At 42.3% G+C, this 16,695-nt stretch overlaps 1 protein-coding gene across 2 annotated transcripts in view; it reads right to left on the minus strand.

Annotated features, from left to right (window-relative positions):
- PAMR1 (peptidase domain containing associated with muscle regeneration 1) overlaps positions 1 to 6,159 on the minus strand; it is a 52,085-nt gene extending 45,926 nt beyond the window's left edge. For both annotated transcript variants that reach the window (XM_063398320.1, XM_063398319.1), the window contains exon 1: positions 5,911 to 6,159. In XM_063398320.1, the coding sequence (XP_063254390.1) occupies positions 5,911 to 5,977 (67 nt within the window). In that variant the 5' untranslated portion in view covers positions 5,978 to 6,159. The remainder of the gene's footprint in view (positions 1 to 5,910) is intronic.
- Between the last annotated feature and the right edge of the window lie 10,536 nt (positions 6,160 to 16,695).

Genomic DNA, 16,695 nt, shown 5'->3' on the forward strand with positions numbered 1-16,695 from the left:
AAACAAACTCTCTTGATTTACTGACAATTTAATTCCCCTTCAGGTTCTCAGTTTCTGCAGTTTGAGCAATTTATATAGCCTTGACAAGGAAATATATGTATTTGAGATTTTTTTAAGTGGCCCTTTTAGGATTTTCTTCACAGAAATCATGGAATCTATTATTTTGAGGTTCTGTAGAATTTATTCTTTAAAGAAATATGATTGAAGAGTTTATGCATCCCTTTAATAATAGCAGGATCCTTTTGTTTTATATCTAGACTACCGAAAAAAAGGCAAATAAAACCTTTGCCTCAGAAGTTTTAAGGGGGTTATGCAGAGAGTCACTTATGTGTGTAATCAATGTTTGTTTGTGTGGCTGAGCTCAGCCTGTGCTCCAGAGAGGCAGAGGCATAACCCTGCTCCGCCTTGTGTGTTTGGGGATGGGCAAACACTGGCAGCTCCCACACACACACTTGGCCATTATTACCCAAATCCAGAAGAGAACGAGGCAGAGAAAAGTGGGGGAAGATTTATTGACTGAGTGAAATACTGAAAGTGAGGCCTCTGCCAGCTGTGGCAGAGATAATTGTGGGGTGTTTTGTGAGCTTTACTTTGATAATCTTCCAAAGCAGGCAGTCTGGCTTGCAGGCAGTGACTGTGTCTTTGATTTTGGGACAAGCCGGAAGAAGCTGCTTGACAACCCATGCAAAATATTTAGCTGCAATGAACAAACAAGACTCTGGACAGGCAAATAAACAGTGGATTAATTTATGAGATTTTAATGATGGGAGAAAAGCCCATTAAATCCAGGCACAAACAGCTCACATGGAAGCAGCTCAAGACCATGGAAACCAAGCAAGAAATGTCTGTGTTGGGAAAGCACACAAACATCCAGGGCGTGTGCTGGAGGGCAGACCTTGGCTCAGGAGCCTGGCACAGCCCAACACAACACTTCACCTGATGCTTTGGGTCCGGCCTGAGCAGGACTGTGAGGTGGGAGAGCAGCATTTTCAGGTTCAGATGGCAGCACATTCATGCTTGCTGCCCACATCTGCAGCTAGCAGGACCTCCTATCCCTACAGCATGTCAGATCCTAGAGGCTGTTAGTGATGGATTGTGTAGGACACCAGTTGGAGGCGATGCTCCCAGACAATGTCCTCCTTGTTGGCAGTGTCAGTCCAACAACAATTCACCTCAGTGATGCTGCTGCCTCCCCAGGGCTGAGATCAGGCTTAAAGCTTTGGGGATTCAGGAACAGATTCACAAGCACATTGTTGCCTCAGGGGTGGGTCAGGCCACTCTTCATGGTAAAACGTCAACTTCAGCTGACTAATCTTTTGCCATAGTGAGTTTGTATATCATAGATAACTGGCTAGATGGAAAGGGATTTCTGCTCCAAAGATCTAGAGATGGGAAAACTGTGTAGCTAAGAACTAAGGTGTATTGAAGAGAGCCCAATTATACCAATTATCTCTTGTGTCTTCCACTTCTTTGGAAGAATGAGGGTTTTTTTAGAGTACAGTCACTTCAAGTTGATATAAGCCCGTGCTGCTGCTGAGATGGGGCATTTTTCTCCCTCCTCTCCCTGACTTCCCATTCCCATCCCTGTATTTGTGCTGACAGCAGCTGCTATGTGGAGGGATCAGACAACTGATTGAGCAAAACCCAGTTTGCCATATCTGTCTTTGGAGGGAACTTCCTATGCTACAAGTCCATTCTATTATTCTGCAAAAGTTTTTCTTCCATGCCTTAATTTATCCATCACTACATTGATAAATACTACTTAAGCTCAAAGAAATATTACTTCAAATTGCTTTGAAAAGTGCCGTTTGTAGTAACAGTGCAGTACAAGATCAGATACAAACAGAGAGAGTCATCTCTAGAATTTGAGTCCATAGAGGATGACTTTTTCAAAGTGATTATTTAACCAATTCATGTTCCACAGATGAGAATGTGCCCCTTTTTATTTGATTTCATCTTAATTTTTCAACATGCTGCTCAACAACAACTTCTGTCTTTTGCTGAAGAAAGAAGCAATTGAATTTGAGGGAGCAATTTCTTAAGGCTGTTAGTAGGGAATGTTTGGCCCTGTAATAGTTCTGAAAGGATTCTCTAATCTGAAAGGATTCTTTAACTTCTCATTAAAGGAAAGACAGCTTCAACAGAGATGAAACCTTGTAGTAGCTTACACTTTCTTTAGGTCTGTCTCATTTTTCTGCTCCTTCCTTACTTGGCTCCACTGCCATTGTACAGATATCCAAGGTGAGCCTCACCCCACGGGGATCAGGTGTGTGGACACTGACAACAGGAAATGCTCTCAGTGCAACTCTGGCTGAAACTGTGGCTCCTTTGTGACGAACAATAAAATTCTCCATTTGATTTCAGTGAGGCCAAGAGGAAGATACCTTGGAAGGGAAGAGGGATGTTCCCTTTTAAGAGATTTTACTAGGGCTCTTGGAAAATGATGTACCCCAAATCCTTAATAATAAAGGAAAGTGCAGGTCTTTATTGTTAACCTTTTTGTCTAAGATAAACTACTGTGCAAATTATGTCTATTTGTCTATTTGATGTGTTAAGAGGATGAAAGGGATAGTGCTGTCTCTAAAACCACTTGCTTCTCTTTAGAAATTATGTACCTATTATTCTTTTCAGCAGCTGGTCTAATTAAAAGAGGAGCTAAAATACATCCCTGTTTTAGTTTTACAGTCTGCTTACTTTATGGTCACAGACCTTTGCTGAATAATTAGACTGCTGCTTGTACAGAGACAGTTAGCATCCTTTTCTGCCAGTAGTGTGTGCTTTCCCACAGTGGCAAGTGGGGAGAGGCAAAAAGAAAGAATTTCTATTTTAAAAAAAATCAAAGCCAGTGGGAGAACACAGGAGGAAATCTACAATACTAAGTGGAATCTGTCCACTTAATAAATGCACACTAATTCGACTGTCTTTTTAAAATACCTCTTTCCTTTAGTTTCTTCTCAGTATTTATGACCTGCCTTTTGTGGTCTTATCATTGGCACTGTGGCCTTGTGGTTTTATTTGAGAGAAGCTGTGGCAGGAATAGCAGGTTAAGGCTCTTTGGAGGTTGCCACATTACCCTTCAGGCTTCCATTCTTTCTGGGACAGAGGACCTTATTCTGGGCAGAAAAATTATGCTAGAATGATCAGGAAGAGAATTTGTTTTCTCTGTGCTGCAAGACAAGGAACAGGAGCAGGTCATGAATGTAGAACTTTTGAGTATGTGACAGCATTGATGATGTTAGACCTCTGAAATAGGGGAGAATGTTTGGAAATCTGCTGAGAAGAAGCAGCTGTGGTACTGAAATTCATGACCACATAACATGAGAATGTGCTCGTGTCCTAAACCTAGAGGAGTGATGCTGGACCTGGCTTGAGGACTTGCCTCTCCTAATGGTGTGAGACCTGCAACATGCTGACAACTTAACTTGCAGTTAATGTTGCCCAGGTGGAAATAGTCCCCACAGACAGCAGCAACCCTCCTCAAATTTTAGTCCTTACAGCTAAGTACTACTACTGTGTAGTTCAGCCCTAACCAAGGCCTGAAGATGCCCTCAGTGTGCAGACCTCTGTCCCTGCTGATCGCTTGCCTCCCTGCCCTGTGGCCTTCCTTGCAGTCTGCCCCTCACCATGTCCCTGCTCTTGAGGAGGGACCGGGGCATCCACATGCCCAAGGCAGGTCCTGCTGCTGACAACTGCATCGTCCTGCGGTGGCCAGGGGTGCTTCAGGGCTGGTGGAGAGGAAAATCCTGGGCACTGGCAGGCTTGCCAGCTCCTGGGAGCTACTTGAAGAGGCCTCAGGGTCAAAAGTGAGCAACCCCATGCTTTTTTTCCAAAATAAAAAGCAAGTTTCCCTTTGTCCATTCTAGGAACCTAAACATGTGAACTGAAGTAACCCATTTGCTAAGATTGAATGCATCTGGATGTGTCTGAGTGCATCTGGCCTTCACTTCTCTAGACAGAGGCTGGAGGGGGAGGGGAAGAGAGGTTGGGGAGGGTTTAGATAGGCAGAAACACACAAAAACACACATATATTTTTAAGGAAACATGAGTCACTTGCACTCCAAGTTTATTCCAAAAAATAAATTCCCAGACCGCCCTGACTCCTGCCCCCAACTCTCGAGGCAGGCCCTGTGCAACTGGGTGTGATAAATATGGATAAAAATTGGATACATCTGTGGGGAGGAGACAAAATGCTATTTTCCAACCTGCCCTGACATGTTAAGGCCACCGCACTTCTGAGTCGCTCCCCTGTCTGTGAGAGCCCCTCCTGGCCCCCTGATGCTGCCAGCTGTGTGCCAAGCAAGGGCCACCAGCTGCTCCGCCACCGGGCAGGGCAGGGCAGGCATGGCAAGGAAGGGCAGGGGCCAGGGGTACAGCTGACATCCATGTGTCCCACAGACTCTTCTCACACTGCCCCTGGTGTGTGAGGAGTGGGTGTGGGGGGAACCAGCAGCCTCCCTCCAAAGCTCACAGCCCGTGTGTCCCGCTGGCCACTGTTGTCCTTCCTCCTGGTGCCCCTTGTCACTGCTGCCGAGGGCACTCAGCGCTGGATTGCCCTGCGGATCCGACTCTCGCCACGAGAGAGATGTGCTGCCCCTCAGCAGGAGGGGTGCATGCCCACCCAGCTGCCGGACAGCCACAGCCCGTGCCCAGGGATGCTCTGCCACTGGCTCTGTGCCACTCCAGCACACGGCACGTGCCATGGAGCCACCTTGCCTGGCCAGTGTGAAAGGTGGCACGTGTCTGAGGGACAGGCCGCTGCAGGGACAAGACAGCGCATGTGGCACAGAGGTGCGGAGAAGCTCTCTGTGCTTGTGACCCAGGGGAAGCTTTGGCAGGAGGCCAGCCCCCAGGATGGCTGCGGGTGCCGCTGGCCAGCCGGGTGGGCAATGACCCTGGTCATCCCCTGTGTCCTGAGGGGTCGACAGGGGAGAGCACTGCAGAGGCAGAGCCTCTGCTGCAGCCCCTGCTGAGGGGGCCTCTGAAGCACCATCCTTGACAGCAGTTCTTTACAGTCATTGAGATCTGAGTGCCTGCCGATTTGACAGCTGTCCTGGTAAGAGGAGTCAGCAATGCTGAAATATGCAGCAGCTTCAAGGGTGGGTGACTTGAGGGCACCTCACCTCCCAGTCCTTAGGGCTGCAGCTCCCAAGAAAGCAGCCTGCAATGCTGACAGCTGGCTGCTGCAAGCAGGTCTGGACACCTCCAGGTATAAACAGCCCAGGTTCGTGGCCATAACTACAGCAAATTTGCACTCAACAGTAAATGCTTTTTGCTCAACCTTATCAAGATAATGCATGCTAGTTCAGCAGAAACTGGGATGGGGCTTGGGTATAAAAAAGATCGTTCTGCTTTAACAAGGCTTCCCCTTCGAAAGAATAATATTGGCAGAACTAAATCCCAGATTGGAAACAATGTGTGGGTTTTGTTTTCTTTTTTTCCTTCACTTTTTTCTCCCTTGCCTTCATTCTTGGTGTTGGGGCTGGAGAGGAAAATCTCTGTCTTGCCAAACTAAACAAATTACGCTTTACAATTCAGGGACTTAAATGCCTCTTTTTATCATCATTTCCGTAGCACTGAGTGTTGAGAAAATAAAAGGAGTAATAAGCAAATTGATTGCATACCTTTTTCTTAATGGCCATTGGCAAACAATTTCAGCCAGTTGTTTCTGTTTAAGGCTATTAAGTTTGCCTGAAAATCATTCCTGGGTAAACCTACACACACACACTCACACACACACTCCATGCTGACAAGAAAAAAAGTACATAAAGCAGAGCCCCCTCTTTCTATTATTGCTATCCCTGCAGATCTCCCTGCTTCCCATGACAGTGCATGAGATCAAACCCCTTTGACCACACTGAAGGAGAGGGACCCATTCGACCATGCCGGAACACACACGCTCTCTTACAGTACCTCTTGGCAAGCAGGAGATGAGCTGGAGGAGAGTGAGTCCTACAAGTGTCCAGGGTGCTCGCTCCATGCTGCCCAGGCCAGCGCAGCGGTGTGACTGCTCGGGAAGGGAAAGCAGGCAAACAGCTTTTACTGGGACCTCACCAGCTCCGGGCTGCAAGGGATCTCGGATTTCAGACCTCAGCACGCTCCCATCCTCACCAGAGGGGAACTACCTTCAAGAGACTTCTCAGGCGTCCAGAAGCACACGTCACCCCAAACCTCTCCAACTGCTGCCTTAACCCTTTCTGGACTCTGGCAACAGATCCCTTTTGTGATGTCTTTATTGGCTCAGTGCTCAGAACAGAGAGAGCAGCTTTCCTGATGTAAAGAAAGATGGTTTAAAACGGGGGAGAAAGAGAATTGCAGATATCTCTCTACATGAGGCATCCGGGTTGCTGCGGGTGAGCTGAAGTTACAGACACCTCCAGAAGGAGGCACTTTGTCCTTGCCCCCGTCGGGCGTGTGGGGGCTGATGCATCCCGGGGGTGGCGAGGCTGGCTATGGGGTGGGTGCAGAGAGGGATTCCTGTCCCACACTCCCGCGATTGGGCAGCCTGGCCAAGAGACATTGTTCACTTTACGACGTGCTTAAAATAGCTGTGCATTTTTATGGTGGAGCAGATGAATGAATGAGGCTCAGTAAAAGTTCACTCCACAGTGGATGAAAACCACAAAACACAAAAGGAATCACTTGGCATACATGTACTTGTGCTAGTCAAAACCTTTTTACTGACCATTTCTGCCAGGAAATGAAATTTTGGCAAAATTAAAATGTTTTGTCGGAACATGTTGATATTGAGGAAATGTTTAATCCAAACAAAGGAGACCATTTCATTTGGATTTTATCTTTGTGTCATATTCTGTTTTGCCTTTTCTATTAGCACATGCTACCGACTTTTTTCTGGTCTTCAACCCATATTTCATAGCAGCATACTTAATTTTCTCTAAAATTTTTCTTGAACAATTTTTAATGCTTTCCAAAGCACATGTTTTTTACCTCTAAAGCAGACTTTCTCAATTTGATTTCTATAGCAAGAATTCAAAATTTACATGTTTTATGAGGAGTTAAAAATGAAAAATTGGCATTTGCTTTGGAGTAGGAAATCAAGTAACCCAAAAAGCTTTAACAAATACCCAAAGAAGTTTGTCAATCTCAGGCATGTTGAGCAGCTTCAAAAATTTGAGAGCCTTGAGTAGTTCAGTGCAGTGCAAAACCCCCTAACCTTCAGGTGGTCTTTCATGGGGTGAATTCCTTTCACCAGACATCTCTCTAGTTTAAGCTTGTCTGTCTGCCAGCCTCTTGACTTTACACTGTGAACAGTCTTTTCAGGGTTTGTGCACCTTCCATATAAAACAGTACCAAAGTAGTTTTTTCCAAATCTCTTAGCACTGATACAAACCTACCATTGAGAATGCAGTAGAAGAAGACCTGAGGTGGGTGCCAAGATTTTAACCATTATGGTGCATAGTCCTTGCTGAGCCAGCCTGGCTGCTGCCCTGGGTTCTTTGCAGCTCAGGAGGAGGTCACCAAAGCTCTCCAAGTCCCACTGGGCCTTATTATGGCTCAGTTACTACATTCTCCTGGAGCCCTTGATGGAAATCTCTTGCCCCAGGGTCCTGAAACTCTGCCTTGGTTATCCCTTGCTCCTTTCTGATTATTCATATACATGTTCTAAACTCCTTCCTGGTTCCAGCTTTGGGTTCCTCTAACAAGCCATTGTTGGTCAGTGGCAGGAGGAAAAAAACTAAGGAAAAAACACAAAGCCCCCAAGAGTAAATGAAAACAGTGAAAAAGGGAAGCTCTTACATCTTCACAAAGAAACACTAAGCTATTTTAAAGCCTGCGGAATCATGATTAGTTTATTTCCAAACCATCCTTTCCAGTAAGCAATTAAATTATTTAAGCTAGTAAGACCTTTTTGGACTGCACGTTGACTTACAGATGTCTGAGGCTTAGATATCTCTGAGGGGGAGGCTCATGGGGATGTAAGCCAAAATCTGGGTTTGGTGTGTGAAGTGAATGGAAATCACAGAGCACTGATTAAGGCTGGACATAGGAAAACAGAGTTTTAAAGGCAGACACAGAGGACTTAATACTTGATTTCATAAAGGCCAGAACCACTGGAGAAAATATATCCACAAGGGCCACAACTATTCATTTGAGTCAATTCCTGTGATGCATTCAGCAGATAAAAAAGGAGTAGAAGAAGTTGTGTCTTTGCAGGAATCAGCTCTGCAGGGACACTTTCTGTTTTAGGGTGGAAAAGTGGTCCTTCTGTACTAAGGAGGTGTGAAGTAAAGGGTTAGCTGGTAGATTTATGACATCTTTTTTTCCTTTTTTTTGTCTCTGAGGGAACGTAATTATGCCAGCAGAAGATATAACCATACTCAGCATTACTCTACAGTGCTTAACTTAGCTTGGCACCTTGCAAAATCAGTTTAGTTGGTGGATCCACTGTCTCCTTAGAGAATGGCTCAGCAGCCAAACAAGAGAATTCAGTCATGAGCCCACAAGCTTGCACGTGGCCTATTTACACGAGTTGTCTGCTGGTCTGTAGCTTTAATCCCAGGAATGGGACTAAATTCAGGGCAATTTACTGCTGAATGTGCTTCTTGCATTCCTATTAAGAGGCAGGGACCAAACCAGGCACAGTGCACCAGCCAAATTTTTCAGGTTGTATGTAATCCCCCATGAAAGAAAACTAAAAGCTCTTAACCATGTGTCTGTGCTGCTGAGGAATCTCACTGTAGCATTTGGCTTCAAGGTTTGTATGTGCCTTACTGTTGAATGTAAAGGTTTGGAAAGTACATTCCACTCAAACTGAATTGTATAACAGTGCTGCAAAACCTGATAGAGTTATTGAGTATTAATAATAACTTCCAAGTACCTAGCAATCCATTTCAACCTAGAGTAAAACGAGACCTTTAATAATTAATAATTGACCACTGAGTGAATAATTAATGTGCAATTAATACCACTCGCTCAAGTTTCTAATATTTTGCCATGAAATCTGAAAAACACTCTGTGGTCCAACCTACAAAAACAGAAAGAATGCCATTATTTTATACTGGGGAAAAGTGACACGCAGGGATATGAGCTGAGGCACATATCCTGAAAAACAGTGGCAAGTCCAGAGTGGAACACAGAAACTTCATCCCATTTGGTACTTGTAGCTCTGGACTGTCCTGCTTGAGAGGGCTCAGTGAAGAATAATTAAGGATGGATATATATATAGTTCTGAATAAATTCAATTTGGACTTGAAATAAAAATGATTGCTTTTCAGTCTTTAACCTTTTAGTGAACTTTTTATTTCCCCCCAAACTATGCAAATCTCTTGTTTCTGTTACTGGAACATTGCCAGAAATAATTCTGCTTTTGTGACTTCTGCTCAGACAGTTCTGTCCCACACGTTCTTGATCATTGTCCAAAGCTCCAGAGGTTGTGCTAGGAGGAGATCTGTGATTTTCAATGTTATTCACTTCTGCTACTACAGATTAGATGCCTTCACAGGACTTCTTTCTTACAAGAACATTTGGAGCCCATTTCTTTTTTACGGGCAATATTCCCACTTAACTAGAGGAGTCTTCTGCCAGAGAAAGAGTTTGAATCATCTGGACTCAAACATGCTCGCAAGAAGATTGTTGGAATTAGATCTTGAACTTTAGTGACTGCCCAATAATACCCATCCCACTCAAACAATGAATGAAGAAACCACTGGAAAGACATCATAAATGAAAATGGACCCATTGAGAGGGTGGAAAGGATTTGTATCTCAGGGGGAAATGAAGTTCAGATAAAACTCAGATCTTCCACTTTTAGGAGTAACAGCAAGAGAGGTTAATGAAAGATTAGCACTGATATTTTTCTTCTCCCTCCAAAGCATTGTTGTCCAATAGGGAGGATCCTTTTAGAGGAGAGATTATAAAGTGTTTGCCTTTAAAATAAAGCTCTTAAACTAAATTACAGACCTTACTGGAATATCTGAGGGACATTTTATAAATTCCTAGGATTATCAAGAGTATACTTTGCCCTTTGGGCTTCAAGTTCTGCTGAACATGTTCAATGCAAATATCCAGTATTCATGAATTACATTGGAATTGTGGCAGCCTACCCACACAGGCACCTATAGATAAGGGCCCTTTGTTTGGCTTTTTCTGGCCTGAGCTCTGCAAAATATTCCCATCTTTCAGTGGGGTGTTAATCCTGTGACTGAAGCATTACAGTCCTGGAGAGCTGACTGGGTGTGAATAGAAGTGGCCAAAAGAGCAAGGAGCTGCAGTGCCAGAACACAACACAGCCCCTGACCTAATGGGACATGTAAAGACAAGGATAATGCTTTGTTAGAAAGCATTTGTATTTGATAACGTTTGATAATGTATTAGTTAGAAAAATTTTGTCAGGAAAATTGAAACAGTTTAAAGTTTACAACTCCAAATATATTTTTGGACAGGTCAGCAGCAAAATATGGCCAGAAAAATATGACTGCTTAATGGCACCTACCAAGCAATACGCTTTTTTTTCAGTTATTATTACATGTCTTTGTCTGGCTGATTTTTTCAGTGATCCTTCTGTGTTTCACTTTTGTATGCAGTCTGTGATAATCTTCACCATAGCAACGTGTAGGGAAAGAAATAGGTGGAAGATTTGGCTTGAAATTAAAACTAGCCAGTAGTCAATTCTATGTAACAATCAGTCAGACACTGATATTACTGTCTAAGGAGATAATAAAAAAGGGCTGCAATTATTTATTTCCCTGTAGGGAAATTAACAGCTTGTAGATTCAGTCATTCTCGTGATACACAATTTTAGTTTGAAGGTTAACAAATAAGGCTTTCTAGGTTAATGAATAAAACTTTTAAGCTGTATAGCAAATTCAAACTGATCACCCAAACATCAGAGACACAGAAGATTAAGAATTGTTTTAATTTTATTTAAGTTGGACTTATGCTTTATAGTCTTGGGTACATGTGAATCAGGATGGAAGCCAAGAAAAGAGGTAAGGTTTGGGACAGTAACCTAGCCGTGTTCCACTGAGAAGGCCAACTGCAACATAAAGTCCAGTCAGATGAATGTATGCCTGAAACAAAGGTCAGAAAATGTATGTGGGAAATAATTGGTGGAAGGTCAGCTTTTCAGAGGTGCTCAAAATCTGATTTTTCAAACTGTAAAGTATAGCAGTTCTGGAAATACAGTTCACACAAGCTGTAACTGTATTGCAGCCAGGTAATGGAGATAATGGAGTGATTGCAGGACTTGAGCAGTGCTGTCTAACAAATTAAAGAGCTTAGTCTGAAGTACTGGTTTTTTGTCATCTCCTTTTCTCCTTTCATTGATCCTCATAAAAACCAAAATTAAGGCTCACTCTCTCTGTCCCTGTAGGTCAAATTTGCCAAAATGTCCTTAGGAAGGTTCTGTGAAAACATCTATCTGGGAACAACAGTGAAATTCTAATACCAAGGAGTAACAAAACCATTCACCTTTTATGCAGTTGTTTTAGGTGTCACACAAGTAAATAATAAGGAAATGTACAGTAACACACCATTTATTTTCCTGATGCAACTTTTGGGAGTTCTGCCATCCATCATTTAACACCACCTTACACTAATCAGTTCTCAGGATTTTTGTACTTCTCCCTTGGTTCACTTAACTGACTTTGACAAAAAGGGAGAGAGTGAAGTAAGATGACAAAGAAGATAAAAAGAAATATATGTAATGATTCAGAAAGAAAGAGCAAGATTACTTTGGCTAATAGATGAAGTGGCTGAGATCTTTCAGACCAGTAGTCTGTTCTGAGAACAGTTGGACAAGGTCACCAGGGGATTGCAAAATATGATCTCGTGTTATAAAAATATATACTGCTCAAAATCCCAGACCAGTGTGCAGTCATGTCATCAATTTTTATTAAAAAAAAAAAGTCATCACCATCTTCAGCTACTGCAAACCCAAGTGCTGAGAAGCAGGTTGCTGAAAAATATCATTTTATCCATTTCTTTTGTCCCTACCAAGCACTGATGTGCCAAGTTGACAGTCCTGGTGGTCCTGCTTCCACATAGTTATCCTCCACATCATCCTTGTCATCTTTGAATTGTAGTGTGCCAGACCACAACTGCTGTTTCACTTAAAAACTTCGAAAAATTTTCCTAACAGTTTTTCTTTCATTATTTTTAGGCAGTGATATTGGGATATGAATCGGATCATATGTTGTTAAAAGCTGTCCCTCAATATTTAACCTGTGCATAATTCTGAAGCACAAATCCCACCCACTGCCTTGCATAATTCATAGGGGAAAATTTGATTTGCATCTGTGAAATCACAAACTGTGGCACTTCTCAGGAATGCATCCTCAGCAAGTATAGGATATGTTTGTATCAGGGAAATCCCCCTCTGCGTATTGAGTACCACAGAAAAATGCATCTTGACACAGTTCTGCTACTTACAAAGCTATATGAGCTGGGCAGGTTTAGAAGACTTACAAGAGGTTACTCAAGTAAAAATACTCTGTATACAAAAAGTGTGAACTAAAATGTTTATTCAAGTTAATAGGAGATCTTGTGTAGCTCATAGGATGTGTGTGTAAAATACCCATGAAGATACAACACAGTCGGTTGCAATGGTATTTTAAGCTCTGATCTAGTAAAGACTTAAGCATGTGCTTAACCTGGGTCACATCAGCAGTCTCATTGAATTCAGTGGGTCTAAATGACTCTTTTAAGTGTTTGAAGTTTAAAAGTACCATTGGATAGCCATAACTGAGACTGGGAGGAGTGACAATGCCAAGGGTGACGTGGAAAGTTTTATGCCCAAGCCCTGGGCTTCCCTCACCTGCAGAGATGTGAAGCTTTGCTATCAGTAGTGCAGTTGCTGCCTCAGCCCTCATTTTGCAGTGTGCTGCCTGCTTTATACAAGAAATAAAAAGAAATAGATTCCATCAGAGCTGATTTGTCTCTGGGATTACCAGCAGACTAGCAGCAGAACACTGCTTCAGAGACACTGGAAGAGTGACAGGAATTTCTGATTTCTAAATCCTTCAGCATACATTGTTAATAAGTGTATCAGAGTTTTTAGAAAGTATTTATGAAGAAGCCTCCAAGATTAGAAACCAACATCGCTGGTTTGCTTTAAAGATTGAAAAAACTCAGTTGAAACAAAAGTGAAAGATTTTTCCACACCGTTGTTGCTCCCCTTGGCTTTTAGCATTCAGTGGCGTGCAAGTTAACAGAGAGGGTATTGATTTTTACTGCTTTGAACATTTCTTCCTAGAAAAGGAGCAATAAAAGGAGTAGAGCAGAAATAATAGCAATTCTTGTTTTCTCCAGCAGGGCTTTGATCTTACAAGTTTGAGCAGTAAAAGAAAGGAATCGTCTATTCCATTGCACTTTGTCCTGCTTGAAAACCTACCTTTCTCCATCTTTGTTATTATTTTTCTGTCTTGAAGCCACAATGCAAGCACATGCCTCATGACAGGTTTAAACTTCCTATATGACACCTTTACAAACTCCTATTGCACTATAACATGAAGAGAAACAGTCAAGAAAAGAAAAAGTCTGCTCTTTCTACAAAAAATTCTACACAGACAAATCTGTTTCAAGTAGTTTAAACTGCTTCAGGAATGACCTTAGATGGGCCAGTCTTGGATCCAGTAGAGAATTTTTAGTTCTGCGAGATCATTGACTATTGTGGGGGAGTTGTTCCTATATATTTGGTTCTGTCCATAATGCCATTGTTTATATTCAGTCACTGTTTTCTGTGTGAAGAGTCTCTTGGCCATTGACATTTGTTTTAGATTTCTTTTCATGTATTTTTAATCAAAGGAAAACTTGATCCAAAGCCAGGCAGATTGTGCTGGTTTGGGTTGCCATTCATCATGAAGCACAACATTGTCTGTTTCTGCAAAATGCATTTGCCAGAAAGGTGGCAGGACCCGGCCTTTGGTGCCAGCCCTGCTCTGCTGTTCTAGCAGAGTAAAGCTGCTTTACATGTTCTATCATTTTATCAAGCAAAATAAGCCACATGGGCCTCACTGTAAACAATAAATGGAGCCATAAGATGCATAAGAAAGAGATCTGCATATTCCCACCTAACTGGAGTATATTTGGTATTATCCTCTTCCTCCCTGTGATCATAACAAAGGTGGACCCACTGCTTTCTTTTACAGCTTTTCTTTTTGAACTATGACCTATCAACTGCATAAAGAAAAAGAAAATATACATCAAAATGTCTTAATAAACAGTACTCAAAAATAAATTGGTGAGACTTTTTTTTCCCCTGTGTGTAGGCACAGAGTAAAGATTTTAATCAGTTTAAGATTTCTTTATAAGGTCACAGTGCTCAGTGTGATTAACTAGATATGAAATCTGGCAGGCAATATATTCATAATATGATCTAATCATCTTTGGTAGTGCTGGGAGGGAAAGAAAGAAATTGGCTGAGAGAAGATTGCTTAGAAGTTGGCAACCTTGCAAATACTGTAACTTCTCTATGGAAATCTCATCAGAATGATGAGCCAGCCATCTTTTCCAAGCTTGTGCAGAAATTTTCCTTTCAAAATATTTGTGCCTCAGAGATAATGGATGACTTCTATTACTGGATGGCTCCTGCAGAGCACTTTCAGGACTAACCTGAAGTATCCCCTGCTATTTCATTATTGGACCACAAACTGCTTTGCCAAAAAGCCTCACTCCTCAATCCTTCCCTGTTTTTTCAGGCCTAGGGCTCATAGATCTGCTGGAATATTGTCACATAAATGCACCCAGGCCAGACAAGATTAAGTATCCTCTTTGTGTAGCATTCTGCCTCCAGAAATGACCAGATAATTCCTTGTTACTTCAACAGATAACACCAGTAAACTCATTGGGATAACCTTTCTAGCTCACAGTTCTATCTTGTTCTTTGCTAATAAAGACAAACTTAGCTCCTGAAGTATTTTTGTTTTAGTAATTATGCTTTTTACCTCTTGCTCTCTCTCTATATGTTTAATTCCTCTTTTAAATATATTAAGGTTTTGCTCCCAGAAATGTGTGGTGAAATTGATTGATTATCTAACTTTGCACCAAGAAAAGCTTATGTAGTCAGCTTTGAGCTTCCTACATTCTCTTTCATTAAATTACCCTTTGGTTCCCAAAAACCAAGACAAACTGTTAAACCATACCTCTCTAGCATTTTCTTGACTCACCAGGTTGCTATTTTTGTTAAGACAACACTCACCAACTTTTTAATTGCCACCAAAGTTTAGTATTCTTTACCCTGCCTCTCCCCTTTTCCTCTCTATCCTTTAGTTCCACAGTATCCATTTTCAGTGATTGGGATGAGGTGAGTATCCACTCCACAGGGGTCATTCCACTGATTAGATCAGAGCATTGCATCACTCTCTTGATCACGCTCTCCTCTGTCCATTCTTGCTGGTGTGCTGGAATGCAGCTGCCACTGTAGCCATCACCTCTTCGGCCTGACCAGACCAGGATCCAGTTCATTTTCCTGCTCTTTCTTCCTATCTCTCAGACAGTTTTGACCTATAAACCTTGCTTCTGAGAAATGTTAAAATTTATTTCTGCCCTTCTATAAGGCACCTCAGAAGAGGCTGCAGGGAAGTCTGAGCTATGACAACCACCCATGCTCTACCCACTGCTTTACTCTCTTGCAGATTCCCTGTTTTTTTTTGTCTTGCAATGCCCCTTACTATCCTGAGCCCAGAGGCCCTCCCAGTACCAGCAGAGCTGCCACTGTCTTCATCTGCTGCAGCCTCAGATGGCTCGTGCTGAACTCCTCTTTTCACCTGTACAGTTTCATTATTTATGATGTGGATCTCCCATGCAGCCCTATTGGTATAAGCAATCATTGTGAACATTACCTGCTTTTACCACAGAAATCTTTTTGTTTTTTCAATATGTCTTCATGCCCTTCTTCCCCATAGGCTCAAATATGCAGGCACTAGGTCACTTTGCAACATCAGTATCAAGTGTCTGAAATTCTTGCACCAAAAATATTGTTTACCTTACAAATGAGAAATAATAGCACTACTGTCAGTAAAGAATGTTTCATCATTCTGTAAAGCTTTGGCTGTGTGACAAAGGGAAAATATTCAGGAAAAGAGAGTATTTTCCCAGTGTTGGTAAAATGTTCAATAAAATAAATATGATCTCCCCAGAGATCACGGGCAATGAACATCCAATTTCAGCCTTTACAGGAAAGTGTCACTGTTTCTTTCATTCTTTGTAACTCCACAGAATAAGGGATGTATTTATAAAAGATTAATATCTTGATAGTGGGTTTCCCAGGAAAGATATTTACCATTGCTATGCTCTCCTTTGACTCTTCATAAATTTTCACATGGGTGTTCTCAGTAGTAATTGCCAGACAGTTATTTGGTGTGGCCTTGGGCACACACTATTCATAGAATCATAGAATCCTAATATATCCCGAATTGGAAGGGATCCACAAAGATCAAAATTGGACCAAAGTCCAACTCCTGGCCCTAGACCAGAAAAACACACTCTATGCCCAAGAGTGTTGTCCCAAAGCTTCTTGAACTCTGCCAGGCTTGGTGACGTGACCACTTCCCTGGGGAATCTCTCCCAGTGCCCAACCACCTTCTGGGTGAAAAACCTTTCCCTAATATCTTAATATTAATAGCTTAAACCTCTCATGATACAGCTTTATGTCATTCCCTCACGTTCTGTCACTGGTCACCAAAAAGAAGATTCTCACTATTGGAGATATCCTTTAGCATTGCAAATTGCCTTTAATTT

The sequence above is a fragment of the Prinia subflava genome, chromosome 5 (genome assembly GCF_021018805.1).
Source record: "Prinia subflava isolate CZ2003 ecotype Zambia chromosome 5, Cam_Psub_1.2, whole genome shotgun sequence".
Classification (NCBI taxonomy): domain Eukaryota; kingdom Metazoa; phylum Chordata; class Aves; order Passeriformes; family Cisticolidae; genus Prinia; species Prinia subflava.